The sequence below is a fragment of the Salarias fasciatus genome, chromosome 22, assembly GCF_902148845.1.
Source record: "Salarias fasciatus chromosome 22, fSalaFa1.1, whole genome shotgun sequence".
Lineage (NCBI taxonomy): Eukaryota > Metazoa > Chordata > Actinopteri > Blenniiformes > Blenniidae > Salarias > Salarias fasciatus.
Genome location: NC_043765.1, coordinates 15,645,896 through 15,661,629, shown reverse-complemented (window position 1 = coordinate 15,661,629; position 15,734 = coordinate 15,645,896). Strand labels below are relative to the sequence as shown.

The 15,734-nt window shown below is 42.3% G+C and overlaps 1 protein-coding gene across 1 annotated transcript in view; it reads left to right on the top strand.

Annotated features, from left to right (window-relative positions):
- Positions 1-15,734, top strand: part of LOC115408979 (rap guanine nucleotide exchange factor 5-like) — a 56,348-nt gene that overhangs the window by 8,205 nt on the left and 32,409 nt on the right. Inside the window, exons 2-5 of the mRNA XM_030119925.1 lie at positions 4,281-4,331; positions 6,303-6,409; positions 6,971-7,092; positions 8,584-8,761. Coding sequence (XP_029975785.1) covers positions 4,281-4,331; positions 6,303-6,409; positions 6,971-7,092; positions 8,584-8,761 — 458 coding nt within the window. The remainder of the gene's footprint in view (positions 1-4,280; positions 4,332-6,302; positions 6,410-6,970; positions 7,093-8,583; positions 8,762-15,734) is intronic.

Genomic DNA, 15,734 nt, shown 5'->3' with positions numbered 1-15,734 from the left:
ATGTGGTCGTGATTAGTGCAACACACGTTCGTATTATCCTTATCGATGGACAGAACTAGAGAGGAAATCAGTGTTTGGCAGGTTTTTTCTTTGTTGCAGCAGCGCTTCTTGGAAATAAATGTGATACTGTTGGAAGTTCTGATCATTTCCTGCTCAGTTACTGCTTGATTTGTAAAGAACATTCATTTGTGGGATGGGCAGCTGAGTGTGGGTTGCGCCTCTGAATAAATTCCTGTTTTCCTTTGCTGTTTTTATTAACTTGTCTTGACCTTCTAAAACCAAATTTGTAGGCAGTCAGGTGCAGAAATAAAATCCTGTAAATACTGTAGCGGTAATCCATATCTCCACAATATTGAACCAAACTCGCAGTGGGGAGGATCGAACGCTCTTCCAGCAGAGCTGACTGCAGTTTAACAACTCGGATCAATAGTCAACTGCAACGAAAAGCGGTCTGACATTGACAGAGAAGATTACGCAAAGTTTTCATGTTCGCAACCAACTTGTCCAACTCTGCTGCTCATGCCACAAACGCCGGTCCTTTACCAGCGTGCCGCTCTTTGAAAAGGTATCGCTGAAAATAATCTGATAATCTGTCAAATGCTATTTTCTTCAGTTTTTCACTTAGTTTAGATAATTTATTCTCTACTAAATTAAAATTGTTAGTCATTTGTTCAAAATTTGAACAAAAATAATAGAGAATTAAATACTGAACTGGAATGAAAGCACACAAACAAACAAACAAAAAAATAACTCAACACAGCAAAACATTATTGAGATCTGGTGGGAAGAATTAATTGTATCAGTAGAAGTAATTAGACGAAAATAGCACTGAAGTTATACACTGTTGTACACATAAACTGCAAAATGTCAGGCGCCCAGATAAACAAGTGAGAACTGGAATAAACTGCGCTCCAGGGGAGATCATCCGCCACCACTTCACCCACCTCAGCTACTCCCTGCCTTCGCTACTATTACACCAACTATCCCCCTGTAACACGCTCCTAAAGATAAAATAAAGTACATTTATGACTGTTTTATCAATTCATCCATTGTGTAATGTATAAAATGTCGACCTCCAGTTTTGGATCAATGACACCATTTAAAATGAGCTTTAGAGGTGCTGCTTAGAGGGTTTTATTACCTTTCGACGGAGCCTGGCTCAGTTTTCTACATGTAAGCAGTCTTTGTGCTAAGCTAAGCTAACAAGCTTTTGGCTTTAGCCTCATAGTTAATGTCACGGGAGTGGTATTGATCTCCTTATCTGAGTCTGGCTAAGAAAGCAGAGGAGCATATTTCCCTAAATGGGGAATCCATTCCTATAATGAAGAGTTGGTGAGCTGTGATTAACTCCCCTTAAGAGGTGTGTGTGTGTGTGTGTGTGTGTGTGTGTGTGTGTGTGTGTGTGTGTGTGTGTGTGTGTGTGTGTGTGTGTGTGTGTGTGTGTGTGTGTGTGTGTGTGTGTGTGTGTGTGTGTGTGTGTGTGTGTGTGTGTGTGTGTGTGTGTGTGTGTGTGTGAGCTTCAGCGCAGCGCATGTTTTGTGTGCACGTCTGAGTGCGACATCCCAGACGGTATCATCGCTCTAATGAGGATCACACACTCTCCTCCACATCTTTCTAATCATCACTCTTATTTCATTTTCTTGCGACTCCAGAGCCGAGCACTCCTCTCTCTCTCTCTCTCCCTCTCTGTCTTTGTCTTGCTCGCACTTTCTCTCTTTCGCCATTATAATTAAGATGATCTCTCTGTCTCACCGCCTCATCGCTTTTCCTCTCCGTCTGTCATACCCATATCCATCCTCATCCTCCTCCCCTTGCACTTCATCAGCGTTCCTCCCTCTGCGTCTCAGGTGCTTTTGTTTAGCTCATTTGACGTCTTTGTATTTTTCTATCTGGCTTCATCTGGCGGTTTGTTGTTCCTCGCCAGCGGCAGCAACAGTTGCTGGCAAAGGCTCAGTTTGAGTGGAGGTTTCCAGAGGGATTCAAACCCGCAACTCTGTCAGCGGTGCCTGCTCCCTGGCTGATCTCAGAGACCAGTTGCACTCCGATTGCAAGAGGTTTGCATCTGTCTGTTTCTTCATGTGCGCTGGCGACGTGCTCGCCATCCTAATGCTCTTCTACAGTCTGTGTTTGTGTCTGGGAAGCTTTAGTGTTTTAAATCAGATGAAATAATCATTTCTTTTTCTTTTTTTTTTTGGGACATTATTCTCTTTGAAATTTACTCTGAAAAAAGGAGTGCAAAAGATATCTCAAAACATACACTGTCTTGATGTTATATGGTACCATTAAGTGTTGTAAAACAATCGCACACAATAAAAGTTGCCGGAGATAAACAGACCCACACAAGGAAATACTTCCATTTGCCCGAGTGACTCAGTAACGGACGACAGACTGAGTAACTTATTTATTCACAGAGTGGTTTTACAAGGTTAATATTGGAAGTTTGAAGACTGCAGGTTTCGTGGACTCACATGTCACGATTGTAACCTTTTGACCTTCTTTTTCATATTTGCATAATTCATATAATTCTAATTTTATTGGACTTTTTATAGATCCTTGTGAAGGTAATTTAAAAAGTTTTTTTTTAAGTTGCAGCACAAGGCGTGACGTCGTGCCGTCGAGCTCCAAAAGTATGAGTCTGCACGTGGTGCCGTTTCCTCTCCACCTCATCAAACACTTGCTATCATTTTTAATCCATTTTATGACCAGTATGTCACCACAATGTCAACAGCGCTGCCGTCTTGCACCCAGCAGCACCACAATAATCCATAAAGCTTAAAAGCTTATTTCCGGACACGGGGAGGTGGAGCTGGAGTGGAAACACCGAGGGCAAAGGCTGATGGTCGTAAACATGACTCCCATTTATTACGGCTTCAGTAGCATAATGGGATCGTCCATTGTTCATAACAATGGTCATTCAGTTTTTGTGGTGGCAGCTCTGCGTTCACGAAAGGGAAAAGTCAGAACCTTTACACAAGATGGTATCGATGGTGTGAATCAAAAACGTAGATGTAATTGATTTAAATGATTCATAACTGGTCTTAAAAAAAGATAGGGAAGTATTTGTTGTAGTTTGTCCTGTTTTCCATTATGCAAGGTGAAAAAAGTGAGGCTTAACAACAGACATTCCAAAAAAAAAATCAATATTTAATTTCTGGATCTGCATTTCCTGGGTAATGAGCTTTGACTTTGCATGTTCTTCCTGTGCGTACTGCGTACTTCTCCAGCTATGTATGTGAGGTTAATTACAGCCATCAGTTAACCAGAGATGTGAATGTGGTTTTCTGCCCCTTGATGACTAATTTTAGTCATGATTTCCATTATTTAGATTTATACTCATACATTTATATATTTAAATCCTTCTTTTGTTATAATTTCCATTTATTAGTCACAAAAACAGACAGCAACTCATAGTACTGAAATATTTGAGATCAGATGTTCTTTTCCTATTAGCCAGAGAACTTGATTATTGTAAATAAAATGCTTTAAAGCTTTTATTTTCAATGTTAGTTGTGTGAAACTATTATCGTTTAGTGATTTCTGGGATTCTTTGTGATGCCTGTGTGCATCTGAAAGCAGAAGGAACCATCAGTCAGCAGAGACACCAGCTGCTTCTCTTCGCTGCTCAGTTCCTGCGGCTGAAGCCAGCGTCTCTACATCTGAGAGTCGTTCTCACTGCTGCGCCTTGGTTCGGCTGGAAATTGCATTTTGATATTTACAGTTTAAGGGATGAACAATTTTTTTCCTGCTGTGTTGTTTGATTTAGTGGTTGTTGTTTATCAGGCTGAGTTGTTTAGATCAGTGGTTCTCAAAGTTTTTAAAGCGTGCATGAAAATATGGAGCACCACTTTGACCAACCTGAACATAGAGGAGTGGAGATCAGGTTGATTGTCTATGAACACTTCACAGTTTGAATGAAATGTGATTACTCTTTATATGAGGATTACTGATTGATTATTCTTTTTTTTTGTTGTTATTGCCACACATAAAGCAGCAGCATTATATTTCACATGATATTTTTTTATTGCAATATTAAGTTGGAGGCTTCTCAAAGCAGACTGAGTCGGGTGAACTGGACTTGGTCGTGTCTGTGGAGGATGTTCATCCTCAGTTCCCTCAGTGTGAATGAGTACGTATAGCTGCTGGTTTTTAGTTATGACTGATGTTTTTGAATCGGTTGAACTGGTCCGTCTCTCATCAGGCGTGTTTGCTCGCTGTGTTTACTGTGTGTGTCGTCATGTGTGCGTTGGCTCTGATGGCTTGTGTGTATTTTGTTTCAACAGCAATCACCTGACACTATCCCTGGACCAAGCTCTGGACCCACAGTACACAAAGTGAGAAAACACACACACACACACACACACACACACACACACACACACGCACGCAGACAATGATGTCATTCTTTCAGTTTTACTATTAAACAAAAACTGTTTGTTTATCCTGAACACATGTGACCTCATTCCTAATTTTAAAATATCAGCTATTTTGCTCTGTAGTTTCACACAAACACTGACTGAGAGTCTTAATTCCTCATTCATGACCCTAATGTGGTTTGGCAAGTACTTTATTACTGCACTCGGAAAAAGGCTGCAGGGCTCTAAAGTGTCTTGTGAGTAGTTTTCTTTCAACACTAAAAACATCTGCAGAAAGTAAAGACATCATCCGAGGTAAAGATGCTGCTTGTTTGAAAGCACATCTGTTTATCTTGTGACAAAAGCTCTTTGAATCTGCCTTGCTGTGTGTCCCTCTGCTTTGTTATGTATTAATATTGTTTGTATTTCATTAGATTTTTCTTTTCTACTTTGGCTCGGTGATACCGGCTACGTATAATATTGATGTGGCGCTGAGTGCAGAGCAGCTCGGCTTTGATCACCTCCGCATGGTGACGCCTGGAAACAAAGCCTCAGAAGGGATCTCCGCTCAGCCAAGTTTGCTCTGAAGATCTCTGCTTTTTGTTCAGACATCATTGAGGAATACGCTTCCAAAACGATGACTGAATCCAGTCACTAAAATTTAAATCATGCAAAACAAAAGAAATTTCATCCGGATGATTTGACATTGGTACTATTTATTTTAAGTTTCTGGCAAAAAAGATGTAATTAAACCAAATTTTCATCGTTGTTGGATTGATTTCACTTGTTTTAAATGTATCTTTCCTTTCATTCACAGCATGGACTGTGGTCTGTTCACTTAATTCCTATGAGTTACAAGTTTAGGAGAAGCTTTATTTCAAACTACTAAAAAACAAAAATAAACAAAGAAAAGAAAGACAGAACGTCTAAATACGTGAAGAAGAGACAGCACAGTCATTTGTAAAAAAATAACTTTCATAAATCCTTAGATAACAGTGAATGAGATCTCCTCTGTTTTTACATATAAACGGACAAAATGTATGAAAAAATTGTGGTTTGGATTCAGAGTAAAGAAGGACTGCTTCCTGTAACTCATGGGAAGTAAACAGTCACGCTGTTTTTTCAGAACATGGCATGCATTACGCTAAGAGGAAAAGTTCCTAATAAATTGTAATGTTGGTGTTAATGACTGTTTGGTTCCAGAGGCAGTAAAAAGCTTTATGGGAGGTGTGTTAATTAGAGGATTTTGGCTTTTCAGCGGGAGACATGTAGGTGGGTTGCATAAGCATTCAGTCATCAAAGCCATAATGCTTATGGTTTTGCATCATAGCTTATTGTATAATCTTGATTTCGTGTCTTAAACAAAAATAAATTAGATTTTCTGGCGAAAAGATCCTCTTTCCCCAACATCCATTTTACAAATAAGAAATTATCCATGATTATTGAAACGAGCCCTGATAATCGAGACACAATTTTATTGTTTTCACAAAGCAGCTTCTGAAAAGTAGAGTTATGAACAATCAGCTCCTTGTTTCCTCGCTGAATGAAATCATCCTGCTTAAAACTGAGCAACCATACTTAGCAACGCCGTGTGTACGCGGTGTGATTTTGACTTGTGTCAGTGTAAATGGTTTTTGTTCTAATGCATGTAAGGAATAATTAGAATTTAATAGAACCGGCAGCCCATGTAAACAGCTTAATTGAAATCCGGTCTTATTTACGGCAGAGTCAACAGCAGGATTATTCCTGAGCGTGTAGACTCGGTCGATGTTTCCCTCCTCGGGGAGGGAGGGAGGGAATCCAGTTGTCCTTGTGAGCCGCTCAATGACGGCTGCGTGTCGCCACGTTCGCTCTCTGAAATCTTACATCCACGTTGAATTTCGTGATGCTAGTTACATTTACACCTCTTTAACACTAACGTGTGTGTGTGTGTATGTGTGTGTGTGTCAGTCTTGCTCCCAAAGTTTCCCATGTGCTGGCCGGGCGGTGAGGAACGCCTTCCTCTCTCACGGACCGTACCCGGCTAAAGACAAGATCCACCTGGCCAGGATCATACGGTACACTTGTCCCTGTCTCTTTGTGTTTGTGTGCGCGGCGCCGGATCGATGAGTCCACTGATGCACTCGCTCTGACTCGCCGGTCCCCGACTGGCCTGCCGGAGCTGTTTATGCAGCGAGATGAATGGAGCGGGATGTTAGATGTTACATATAGGAGAGCAGGAGTTGGCCCGGGAGCGCATGTGCCGTGAAGCGGCGCGCTGCTGCACATGCAGGACGTTCACACGCGTGCAAGAACCATCCGAACATCTGGACGCAAATATAAATAGATACTCTTAGCCGTCCCCCTGCGTCCGCCCACACAAATGCACAGCGTACACATGCAGGAGGAGTTTACCCCCGGGACAAGCCGGCGGAAAGGATTCACCGTTTCGTAGGAAACAGCTTACAGAGAACTAATGAATAATCAATGATATTGATTAAATTAGAAGAAGAAAAAAAACAACAACAGGGAGGAAGTCTGTATGGATGCGTGTTCTCGTGCGTCGTGTATCTTAATACGTACTGACTTGTGTGCATAAAATAAAAACTGTGCACGTGCGCGCGTGTGTGTTTGAACAGGCGCAGCTATGTGGGAGTGGAGCTGGTGCAGTGGCTCTGCGAGCAGTGTGTGTACGTGCGCTGTCGGACGACTGCCGTGCGCGTCTGGCAGGTGCTGCTGGAGCTGGGAGTCCTGCTGTCTGGTAAAAGAAAACACACACACACACACACACACACTAACATGCCCCAGGTTTGGACTGTTGGACTGTGCCCTAAAATTTCTAGCCGCCGAAGCTAAAAAGCTGCTCTTAAGGCAGAACAACAGAAACGATCACGACCTTTTAATTTTTTTTTTTTTTTTTTTTTACGTAAGATGGTAAAACAATGACAGGACTCAGTACAGTGTTTATTGAAGCCCTTCTCCCAGTAATTACAGTAATTATTCTGCCCAAAACATCCTCCGTAATTCATCTGAAACCATGTCTTACCAACAATTAACTGCCTGCTGAACCGTCGGAGTGCCGAGTAATTTATCCCTTATGATCCTTTATTGAAACGTTTGTGTTGCTTCTCTAATTAGAGCCGGGCGTGATGTTATTTCGTCGTGTACTTCCGCAGTTCGTACGATGCCTTTTCATTCGACACGGGTCTTTGAAGAGATAGCTTCTTATAAAAAGTACATTGTAGTTGAATTGCGCTCCGGAGGGAGGATTGTGTTCGTGTTGCTTCAGGTCTAAATGTGTTAAAGGATAAACAGTGGAGCTCAGGCACAGTTCATCGGCCTGGTTAATCCATAATATGAAGACTTTATCCAGGTTTCTGTGCGAGTGGCAATTTTCCGCCCTTTCTCTGGAGCTAGAATGAGTGCACTTCTTTTGTGGGAGGAGGATTTATATTTCTGGTGAATCCTGTTTGTTGAATTACATCAAATTTGGACCACAGTGGAATCCTCAATGAGCTCCCACTGAAAAAAAAACAACACATCGCTGTATTTATTTTTACTGAAGTTTTATAACCTCCTATGCAGTTTAATAATGATTCAGCTTGAGAATGATATTAATGAATCAAACATGGGAAAAGAAAATATTAGAAAGTGCATTTTCTTATTTGAAGTTGAGAAGTAAATTCATAAAAGAGGAGTGAGAGAGGTGGTGGGGGGAGGGATTAGGCTATAGGTGGGGGGGCGGAGCGGCAGTGATAATAAGCAGGTGGCGGGGCTCCACCGTTCTTTTCGCAGCCTTAAGGTGTATTATTATTTGTTCCATCTGAAGGATTTTCTGGATCTTTTCAATCCGCGGTATTGTACGCTTTAGCCAGTTAATCATAAGGCACTTGACGCCTGCTGTTGTCAGTATTCTGCAACGGATATTTTTTGGCTTTGCCGTTGATTTCATCCGGTGTTATAGCTGGATCGCTTTTTCAGGAATGAGCCATCATATCGGTATCGTCGCAGTGCGTTTTTTGAATCCAAGTGAACCGACTGAAATAAACCAAGAGTCAGAGGCGACGGGATGGATATGGAAATTTGACGGTTACTGAAATGAATTCAGATCATTGTCCAGTGTGACGCTGAGCTTTTTTATTCTACCTTGTAAATGTTCATCCGAGACTGCAGAATGAAGACTGACCATTTTTGGGTTATTTTAGTCATTATAGGTTTGTGATGTCTGCTTATGTGTCTTTTCTCCCCCCAGTGGACCAGCGGGTTGTCTTTTCAGACTCCAACTCCTATTACCAGTTCAGCTTCGAGGAGTGCGACTCGGCGTCCTGCGAGTTCCGCTGCAATGAGGGGGAGTGGCCAGAGGCAGTTAAGCTCCTCCTCCAACTTGCCCCTTATGTCCAGTTTCGCTCCGGCGGAGGCGCCAACAGCCCGTAAGTGCCCGAAATCTTTGATTGCAGTGATGCTGCGATTGCTCTCCTCAAGGTAGCGATGGATGAGTGCTGATTAGATTTAACACCTAAAAGAATCAATATACCGTTTATGAAAGTGGTGTAACAGTCGTGACAGGCCATCAGGGATTTATTTGTTAAAACTAATATCTTTCCTCACAACACTGCTGCCTCTCATGAGTCTTTATTTCTAGTAGTGTGAGGAAACACCCCTAAACTGCCACGGTAATGTGAGTTTCAGACGCTCCCACACACTGGCCTGACTGCTGATTTATGCTATGATAATTATTTGAAATGGCAAAAAGACAAAGTTTATTGTAAAATTGTTTTTGGGATTATTCTACTGTCACGGCATAAAGTTAAATGTTTTTTTTTTTACATTTTAAAATGTTTAATTGGGATCATTAAGACTCACATCATCCACCATAACCATCTTGGAAAGGCAGCAGCCTCAACTATCAAGTCAATGAAGATAAAATTGTAAAGAACAAAATATTAATACTTAATAATAATAAGTCCACTGTCATACATCGAAATACATGTAAGCAACAAGCATTCATTCAGTCATTCAATCATTTTATTCAAGATTTTTTTCAGATGCACCTTTAAGTAATCCACCTCATACAACAACTCACAACTTCCAGCTCTTGTATCTGCAAAATGTATGTAGAATTCTTCATTTTATGTTGAAGAAATGAAAAGAACTGCTGTTCTGTTATTTTACATTGGCCACTACAATGTCAAACACAGTTGCCACAATTTTGATGCAGTAAAAATATCGAATTGATATGAAAATGAATTAAAATTTAAATAGGTCCCATTTTGAAAGGAAATCATTGAGTTGTATTGGGTTTTTCCCCTCACAATGATAAGTTATGAAAAGTAGGTTAAACAAAGTTGAGTGTGACTGTAAGTCGGCGCAGAAGCTCTGGGTAATCTCCACTGACCTGAAGAGGAAGCTCATCGCTCTGGTAGAATATCGGAGCTGAAGTGACAGGCCTCCAATTTGGAGACATGATTGAGGTCATTTGTCTCGTCTGATGATTTTCTTTGTGATCTGTCAGGCGACTGTGCTCAAACCGGTGGAACCGTCGCAGTCTGTAGTGCATTTCTGTCCCCGCAACATAAGTACAAACTCTCAGATCCTCCTTAAACCCCAGCCGGGAAGCTAATCTTGAGTCAGCGTTTAAAATACTCAGCCTGCGTGTGTGAGAGACACATTCGACTGGAGGCACGCTCACCTTCTCACACACACACACACACACACACACACACACACACACACACACACGTTTGTGTCAGCCAGAGTTGGCCGCTCCTGTGTGTGGCGTTCCTGCTGAGGCTGCTTCTGAACTCAATCTGTCACTCAGACCACGAGAGAGTGAGAGATTTATACGTGGTGTACGGGTGATTTCGAAAAAAAAAAAAGAAAAAAGTGAAGCATGTATATGGAGAGCGGAGAAACAAGCTCACATGTCAGCTCATTCTTCTGTGTGTCGACTTCAAAGGGTGTTTTTTTACGGACGGCGGGGAGAGAGGACGACAGGGAGGGGAATTGAATGTCATACTTACTAATGTAAATCTCATGTAACGTACTGTATGCACCTCAGTCTCCTTCATCAGCTGCTTTATATACATTATAGCGGCTGGCATGTGTGCATGAGTCACTCTGCAGCAAGGCTCCACCCTCCAGGTGAATCCACCAGTCAGGACAGTGCAGGGCGTCCATGAAGTTTAGAAGAAATGTCAATAAAATGTAATGATTATAATTCTCATAAACTCATGATTCAATCCACAGCAGGTCATAAAAGCATCAGACGATTAATCTAAAAATATTAGAAAAAATCTCAAAAATGTTTAGCCTCCTAAAATGTTTAGATTCAGCTCTGGCATTTTGTATTTGTAAAGTATTATTCTGTCAGTTGGTATAACTGCTGCTGCTCACCAATGTTTACAAGAGTTTTGAGTTGGATGATCTTTGTTTCAAGCACGTTAAAGGCAAATTTCACCGTCTACTGATAGTAATAAACTAAAATTGTACATTAAATCGGCATAAACAAATCTTAAATTAAATGCTAAACCATTGAAGTTCAGTAATGACAGCTTGTGTCTGAACTGGAGCAGGGAGAAACTTTCTTTTCTTTTGGTGAAATGTGTGGACTGCAGGCTGCTGTCGTGATGAACGTTGGAGGTTTTTTTGCGATCTGCAAGGCTTCCCCTGAAAGCCACAGGAAACAGATTCACTTGTAACTTCTGTATACCTGTCAGCATTAATGGACTCTGTGTGTAAACTGCCGCTGTGCAGGTTTTTAACAAACCTTACACTGCCAGAGATGCTGGGTTCTGAACTGGATGCTGAGAACAAGCCAGAAGTCTCCTCTCCTCCTCAGAGAGGTGTTTCTACCAAACAATCCCTTTTTGCTTTAACCAATTTCATCTCTGAGCCTTTTCGTCTCCAGCTGCTTTTCCCAATTAGTCCTGTTGCTTCAACTTTAATTCATTAATACAAATGATCCACTATAAAATGACTGCTTTGGATTCTCTGTACATTAAGTATACTGCATTGCCTTCATTTTTTTTGTATTAAGAGAGAAAGATGAGACTGAACAATCATCGGTCTCATCTCATCCACTCTTTCTTTTTTTTTTTAAGCGTTACACAGTTGATCCGCAGGCGTCTTTTCTCATTCTCTCGCTCTGTCTTCCCGTCTCGCACCCTCCCTCCTCCGCCTCCCCGTCTCCGTGGGAAGGAGAGCAGTTGTGGCTGTGTGGGACGAACTCACACTGTTACTCTATTAGCTGCATCAAAGACGTCCGGCGCATCGGCTAATCCATAATTCCACCAGTTAATATTGGTTCGTTTTTGGAAATAAAAAAAAAAAAAATAGACTGAACAGTTAGATAATAGGATGAAGTGATGGTGGCCATGGGAACAGAGAGTTCAGTTTGCAATGATGAAAAGTGTTCAGTACTTTATTTGTAATTTAAAGAGCATCAATTAGTTTAAAGTGGGTTGAACAGACTTATTTATTGCAGTTTTTTTCTAATATTACCTTCAGTAATATTTATGGATAATTACACAAAAAATAAGGAAATTAGTTTCCTAAATTTTCCCTTTAGTGTGAACAAAGCTTGTTTTAAACTCCATTTGAAACGGTGTCACTTTTCTCATTTGCATGCATTTGTGGGATGAATAGCAGAGTTCAGAATCTAATAAAAAATGTTTTCCGAATCCCCTCTGCCACTTGCTTTCCTTTGCTGTTGACTCTTACGTAATGTGGCTGGTTGGATTGGATGATTTGATTGTTATTTAACAAACTGGCGCCTCAGTAGCGAGTGGAAGATCTGCACGATGCCGCGGCGGCCCGGCAGCTCGTCCTCATGGCGCTCGCCAGCCGGCTCACGCCGCCGCTCGGGGATGGCATCCTGTTCTTCAGCCGGCGTTTGGAGCAGGTCGGCCAGCGTGGTTGTGTTGGTCGCTCTGGCACAAGCGGCTCGCTCAAGCTGATCCTCCAGGTGTTCAGCGGGGTTGAAGCGAGGACTGCCGGCAGGCGGCTCCGTCCTCCGCCGTCACTTTCTGGAGGCGGTCTCTGATAAACTCTGTTCTGTGGGGGCAAACGCCGTCAGCTCGGAGGATACAGCTTGGTCCCTGACTCATTTCAGTTTCTCTCTCCAGTCGGACACCTGATAATCTGCAGCTTTGGTTCTAGAAGCTGACAAAAAAGAGTAATAGACCAAAGCAAAGAAAAGCTCATTCTCTTAATGAATTATTATGAAGAGCATGAATTATTATGGTTTCCCATCCCTGGCTGTTGTCCTATGTAAAGACGCGAGCATTAAACTGACACTGATCACCTCTATGTGTCATATTTCTGCACCGTTAAAATCACAATCTTGTGATTTCTGCCTTTAAAGTTGCTCATAAAACCCAATGAAAAACAACAGCATGCTGCTAAATAAGTGCACTAGCTCAGCTGCATCATGTGCTGAAGACGTTTAGCACTTTCATCCTCATCCATTATTATTCCGTTCATGCCAACACTGCTCGCATGCCCCAGAGGAGCTGTGTATGCGTGTGTGTGTGTATGTGTGTGTGCAACAGTATCCCCTCGCAGAGAGCACATTGTGATCACGGAAGCTCGTGGTTAATTTTCACTGCAGAACTTGGCAGAGACAACAGGAACCTCATGGTTTCAAGCAGGATTCAAACTTCACCTTCATGCATCAAAGGACCATGAGAGAGTTAATTATTAATGTTGCACAAGGAACTTTTCCCTCCTCGTGCTCCGTCTTTCTCCTCTCGCCTGTGAATTCGGCGCCGTTCCATTTAAAGAAGCCTCACTGGAGAGGAAATCCCTCTCTCTGTTTTTTCATACTTTCCCTCACATTACAGTCGAGAGAGCTTTCACATATAGCGCTCTTCAGAGGAGACGGCATTAAAGTTTAACCGTGACGTAGACGTTCTGCCAGCTACCGTGAAAATAGTTACATTTATTCATTTACAGTTTAGTTCCTGTTCAGTTTTGCGAGCTGATCACAGGTGAGCTAATGTTTAGATGCAAATGCTGGAGCAAGAAAGAAAGGACTTTGAGTCCTGTTAGACTGCAGCCGTGCAATCCAAACAAACAGCACTGACAGAGAACTGATGTTATTCTCATTTATTTTACCTGGAACACAGGTGATCTGTGTGAATGTGATGCACATCTCGATCACTGGATTGGATTTAATAATTATCCTCCTCGTGTGGAACGTTGTGGCCCCACATTGCAGAGTATATGAACATGTTTTTCATCAGTAAACACAAACTCGGCAACAATTCCACTTTGAGATCAAGCTTAATATTAGTGTGACCTTCAAATTGATGAATATTCTGGCAGAGTTTATACCGCCTCCTTCACAAAAGAATGACAAACAAATAGATGTTGCACAAATCTACATACCCTGGTTCCCTCTCTTTGTTCCCCCTGTATTGTGTGAAGCACATTATCTACACACACTTCATTGTTTAGTGCCGAGGTGGGGTCGATAACTATTAAGTTGTCAGTTTTTGTGTATTAGAAATACAGTCTACTCCGCATTGTGCCGAAGTCGCCCGGAGCTAAAATACGACACCGTTGTTTGCGAGGACAAAACACACTTGCTTGCCTTGCACAGTGCTCTGATTCCAAACAGACCCCGATCCTCTGCATGGTAAAGAAAACGAGACAAATTTAGAGAATAGAGAGAAAATATTTTAGCCTGACATGAGGCGATTAGGCAGTTGTTGGTTTTTACAGAGAATGCATCGTTTTCTCGGTGTGAATCGCGCTGTCTGCATCGTATTACATGCTCTTAATTCTCTGCGAGGAACGGGAACATTCCGGCCGCATCTGCCGCGAAGCCGATCTGGTTCTTGCCTGCAGCGTCTGCGTCACCTGTTCTGGTAAATTTGAAACTGCCATTAAACATGGATTCTCTCCACATCGTGCACCCTTGACATGTTCCTAATGCGAGGGCGGCGCATGCAGCAGGCATGCTAATCCTCCATCGGCACCGCTATGTGCTGCTTAATGGCTGGTGACAAACCTCCTACTGTGCCTCGACGCCGACCGCGGCAAATTCAGACTTGGGCTGAGTCACCAAATTACCATTTGAATGCTGGTTTGAAGAAGTTAATGACCCTGATGTGAATAAATTTAGCATGACATCTCAGAATAGATTATTTTCATCACAACCAAATTGACTTTTTGCGTTTGTGAGAAAACACAGAAAACGATTTGTTGAAAAATAATTTTGAGAACGCTGTGACCGATGGTTGAATCTTCCCTGTTCTACTTGTCACGCATTTGGGAACCAGAGTTCAGGCTGAAAGGGAAGTGGAAATCAGTGTTTTCTGCACTAAAGTGTATGATTTACTGTAAAGATACGTACGCGTGTTCAGTCTTCCCCCAGATGTCTGACGGTCCACCTGCCTCTGTCTCTCTGTGAGCTGATAACTGAAGTGTCAGGCCGAGGGCAATGTCTTATCGCCATCTCCCCCGCCTCTGCATCTATCACCGCTTTATCAGATTACTCTCTCTACACACACACAAACACAGACACACACACGCACAGCTGGCTAAAGCTTCATCTTCCTCCCATCCTCATCCTCCAGCTTCTACAACTACTGCAAGTGCCACAGGGATCTGTTGATAAAATCCAAATTGTATGCAAATTGATCTATGCCTGGGCGCGTGCTCGAAGGGAAAGCAGTGTGTGTTTGTGTTTGTGTGTATATACAGTGTAGGGGTGTGTGGGAGACCATGATGCCAAGCAGTGGTTTTGCAAGAGAACTTATCAGATGAGGGGCCCTCAGGTGCAGCGTCTCCTGTACAGCCTTGTGTTCCTGCTCAGTATATCCCCACAACACGCACCTGTTTATACCACACACACACCCACACACACACACACACACACACACACACACACACACACACAGCCGAATTTCACAAGAACACTAAAGCTCAGAATTAGCACAAATCTTTAGAGTTTGAACATATACACACCCAGCCAGTGCACCACATGCTACACACACATGCACACTCACTCGCACACACACACAGCTTCAGGAACATCAATAGACGGGTGTGTCTCTGAGCTATTTTACATGAAACCGCATGAAAGGGAGAAGGAGGGAGCCGAGAGACATGCCTGTTTCAGAGGCACGTGTGCAGAACTACAAAGTCAGACTGCAGAGAAAACTGCACAGCAGAAAACACTTTATTCTGGAGGAGAAATGGCATAAAATATTCAAACTAAAAATGTCATTCCAGATTAGCTTTGGGTTGGCAATAAATAATGTTTAGCTAATGTTTTTAGCTGGAGAGTGATACTGTCTCTATAGGGACAAATGCAGAATAAAGAGTAAAATTAAAATCACTTGTTTCACCTGATGAAACAGGATGTACAAAAATGCTGCACTTGAAATTCATTAGTTG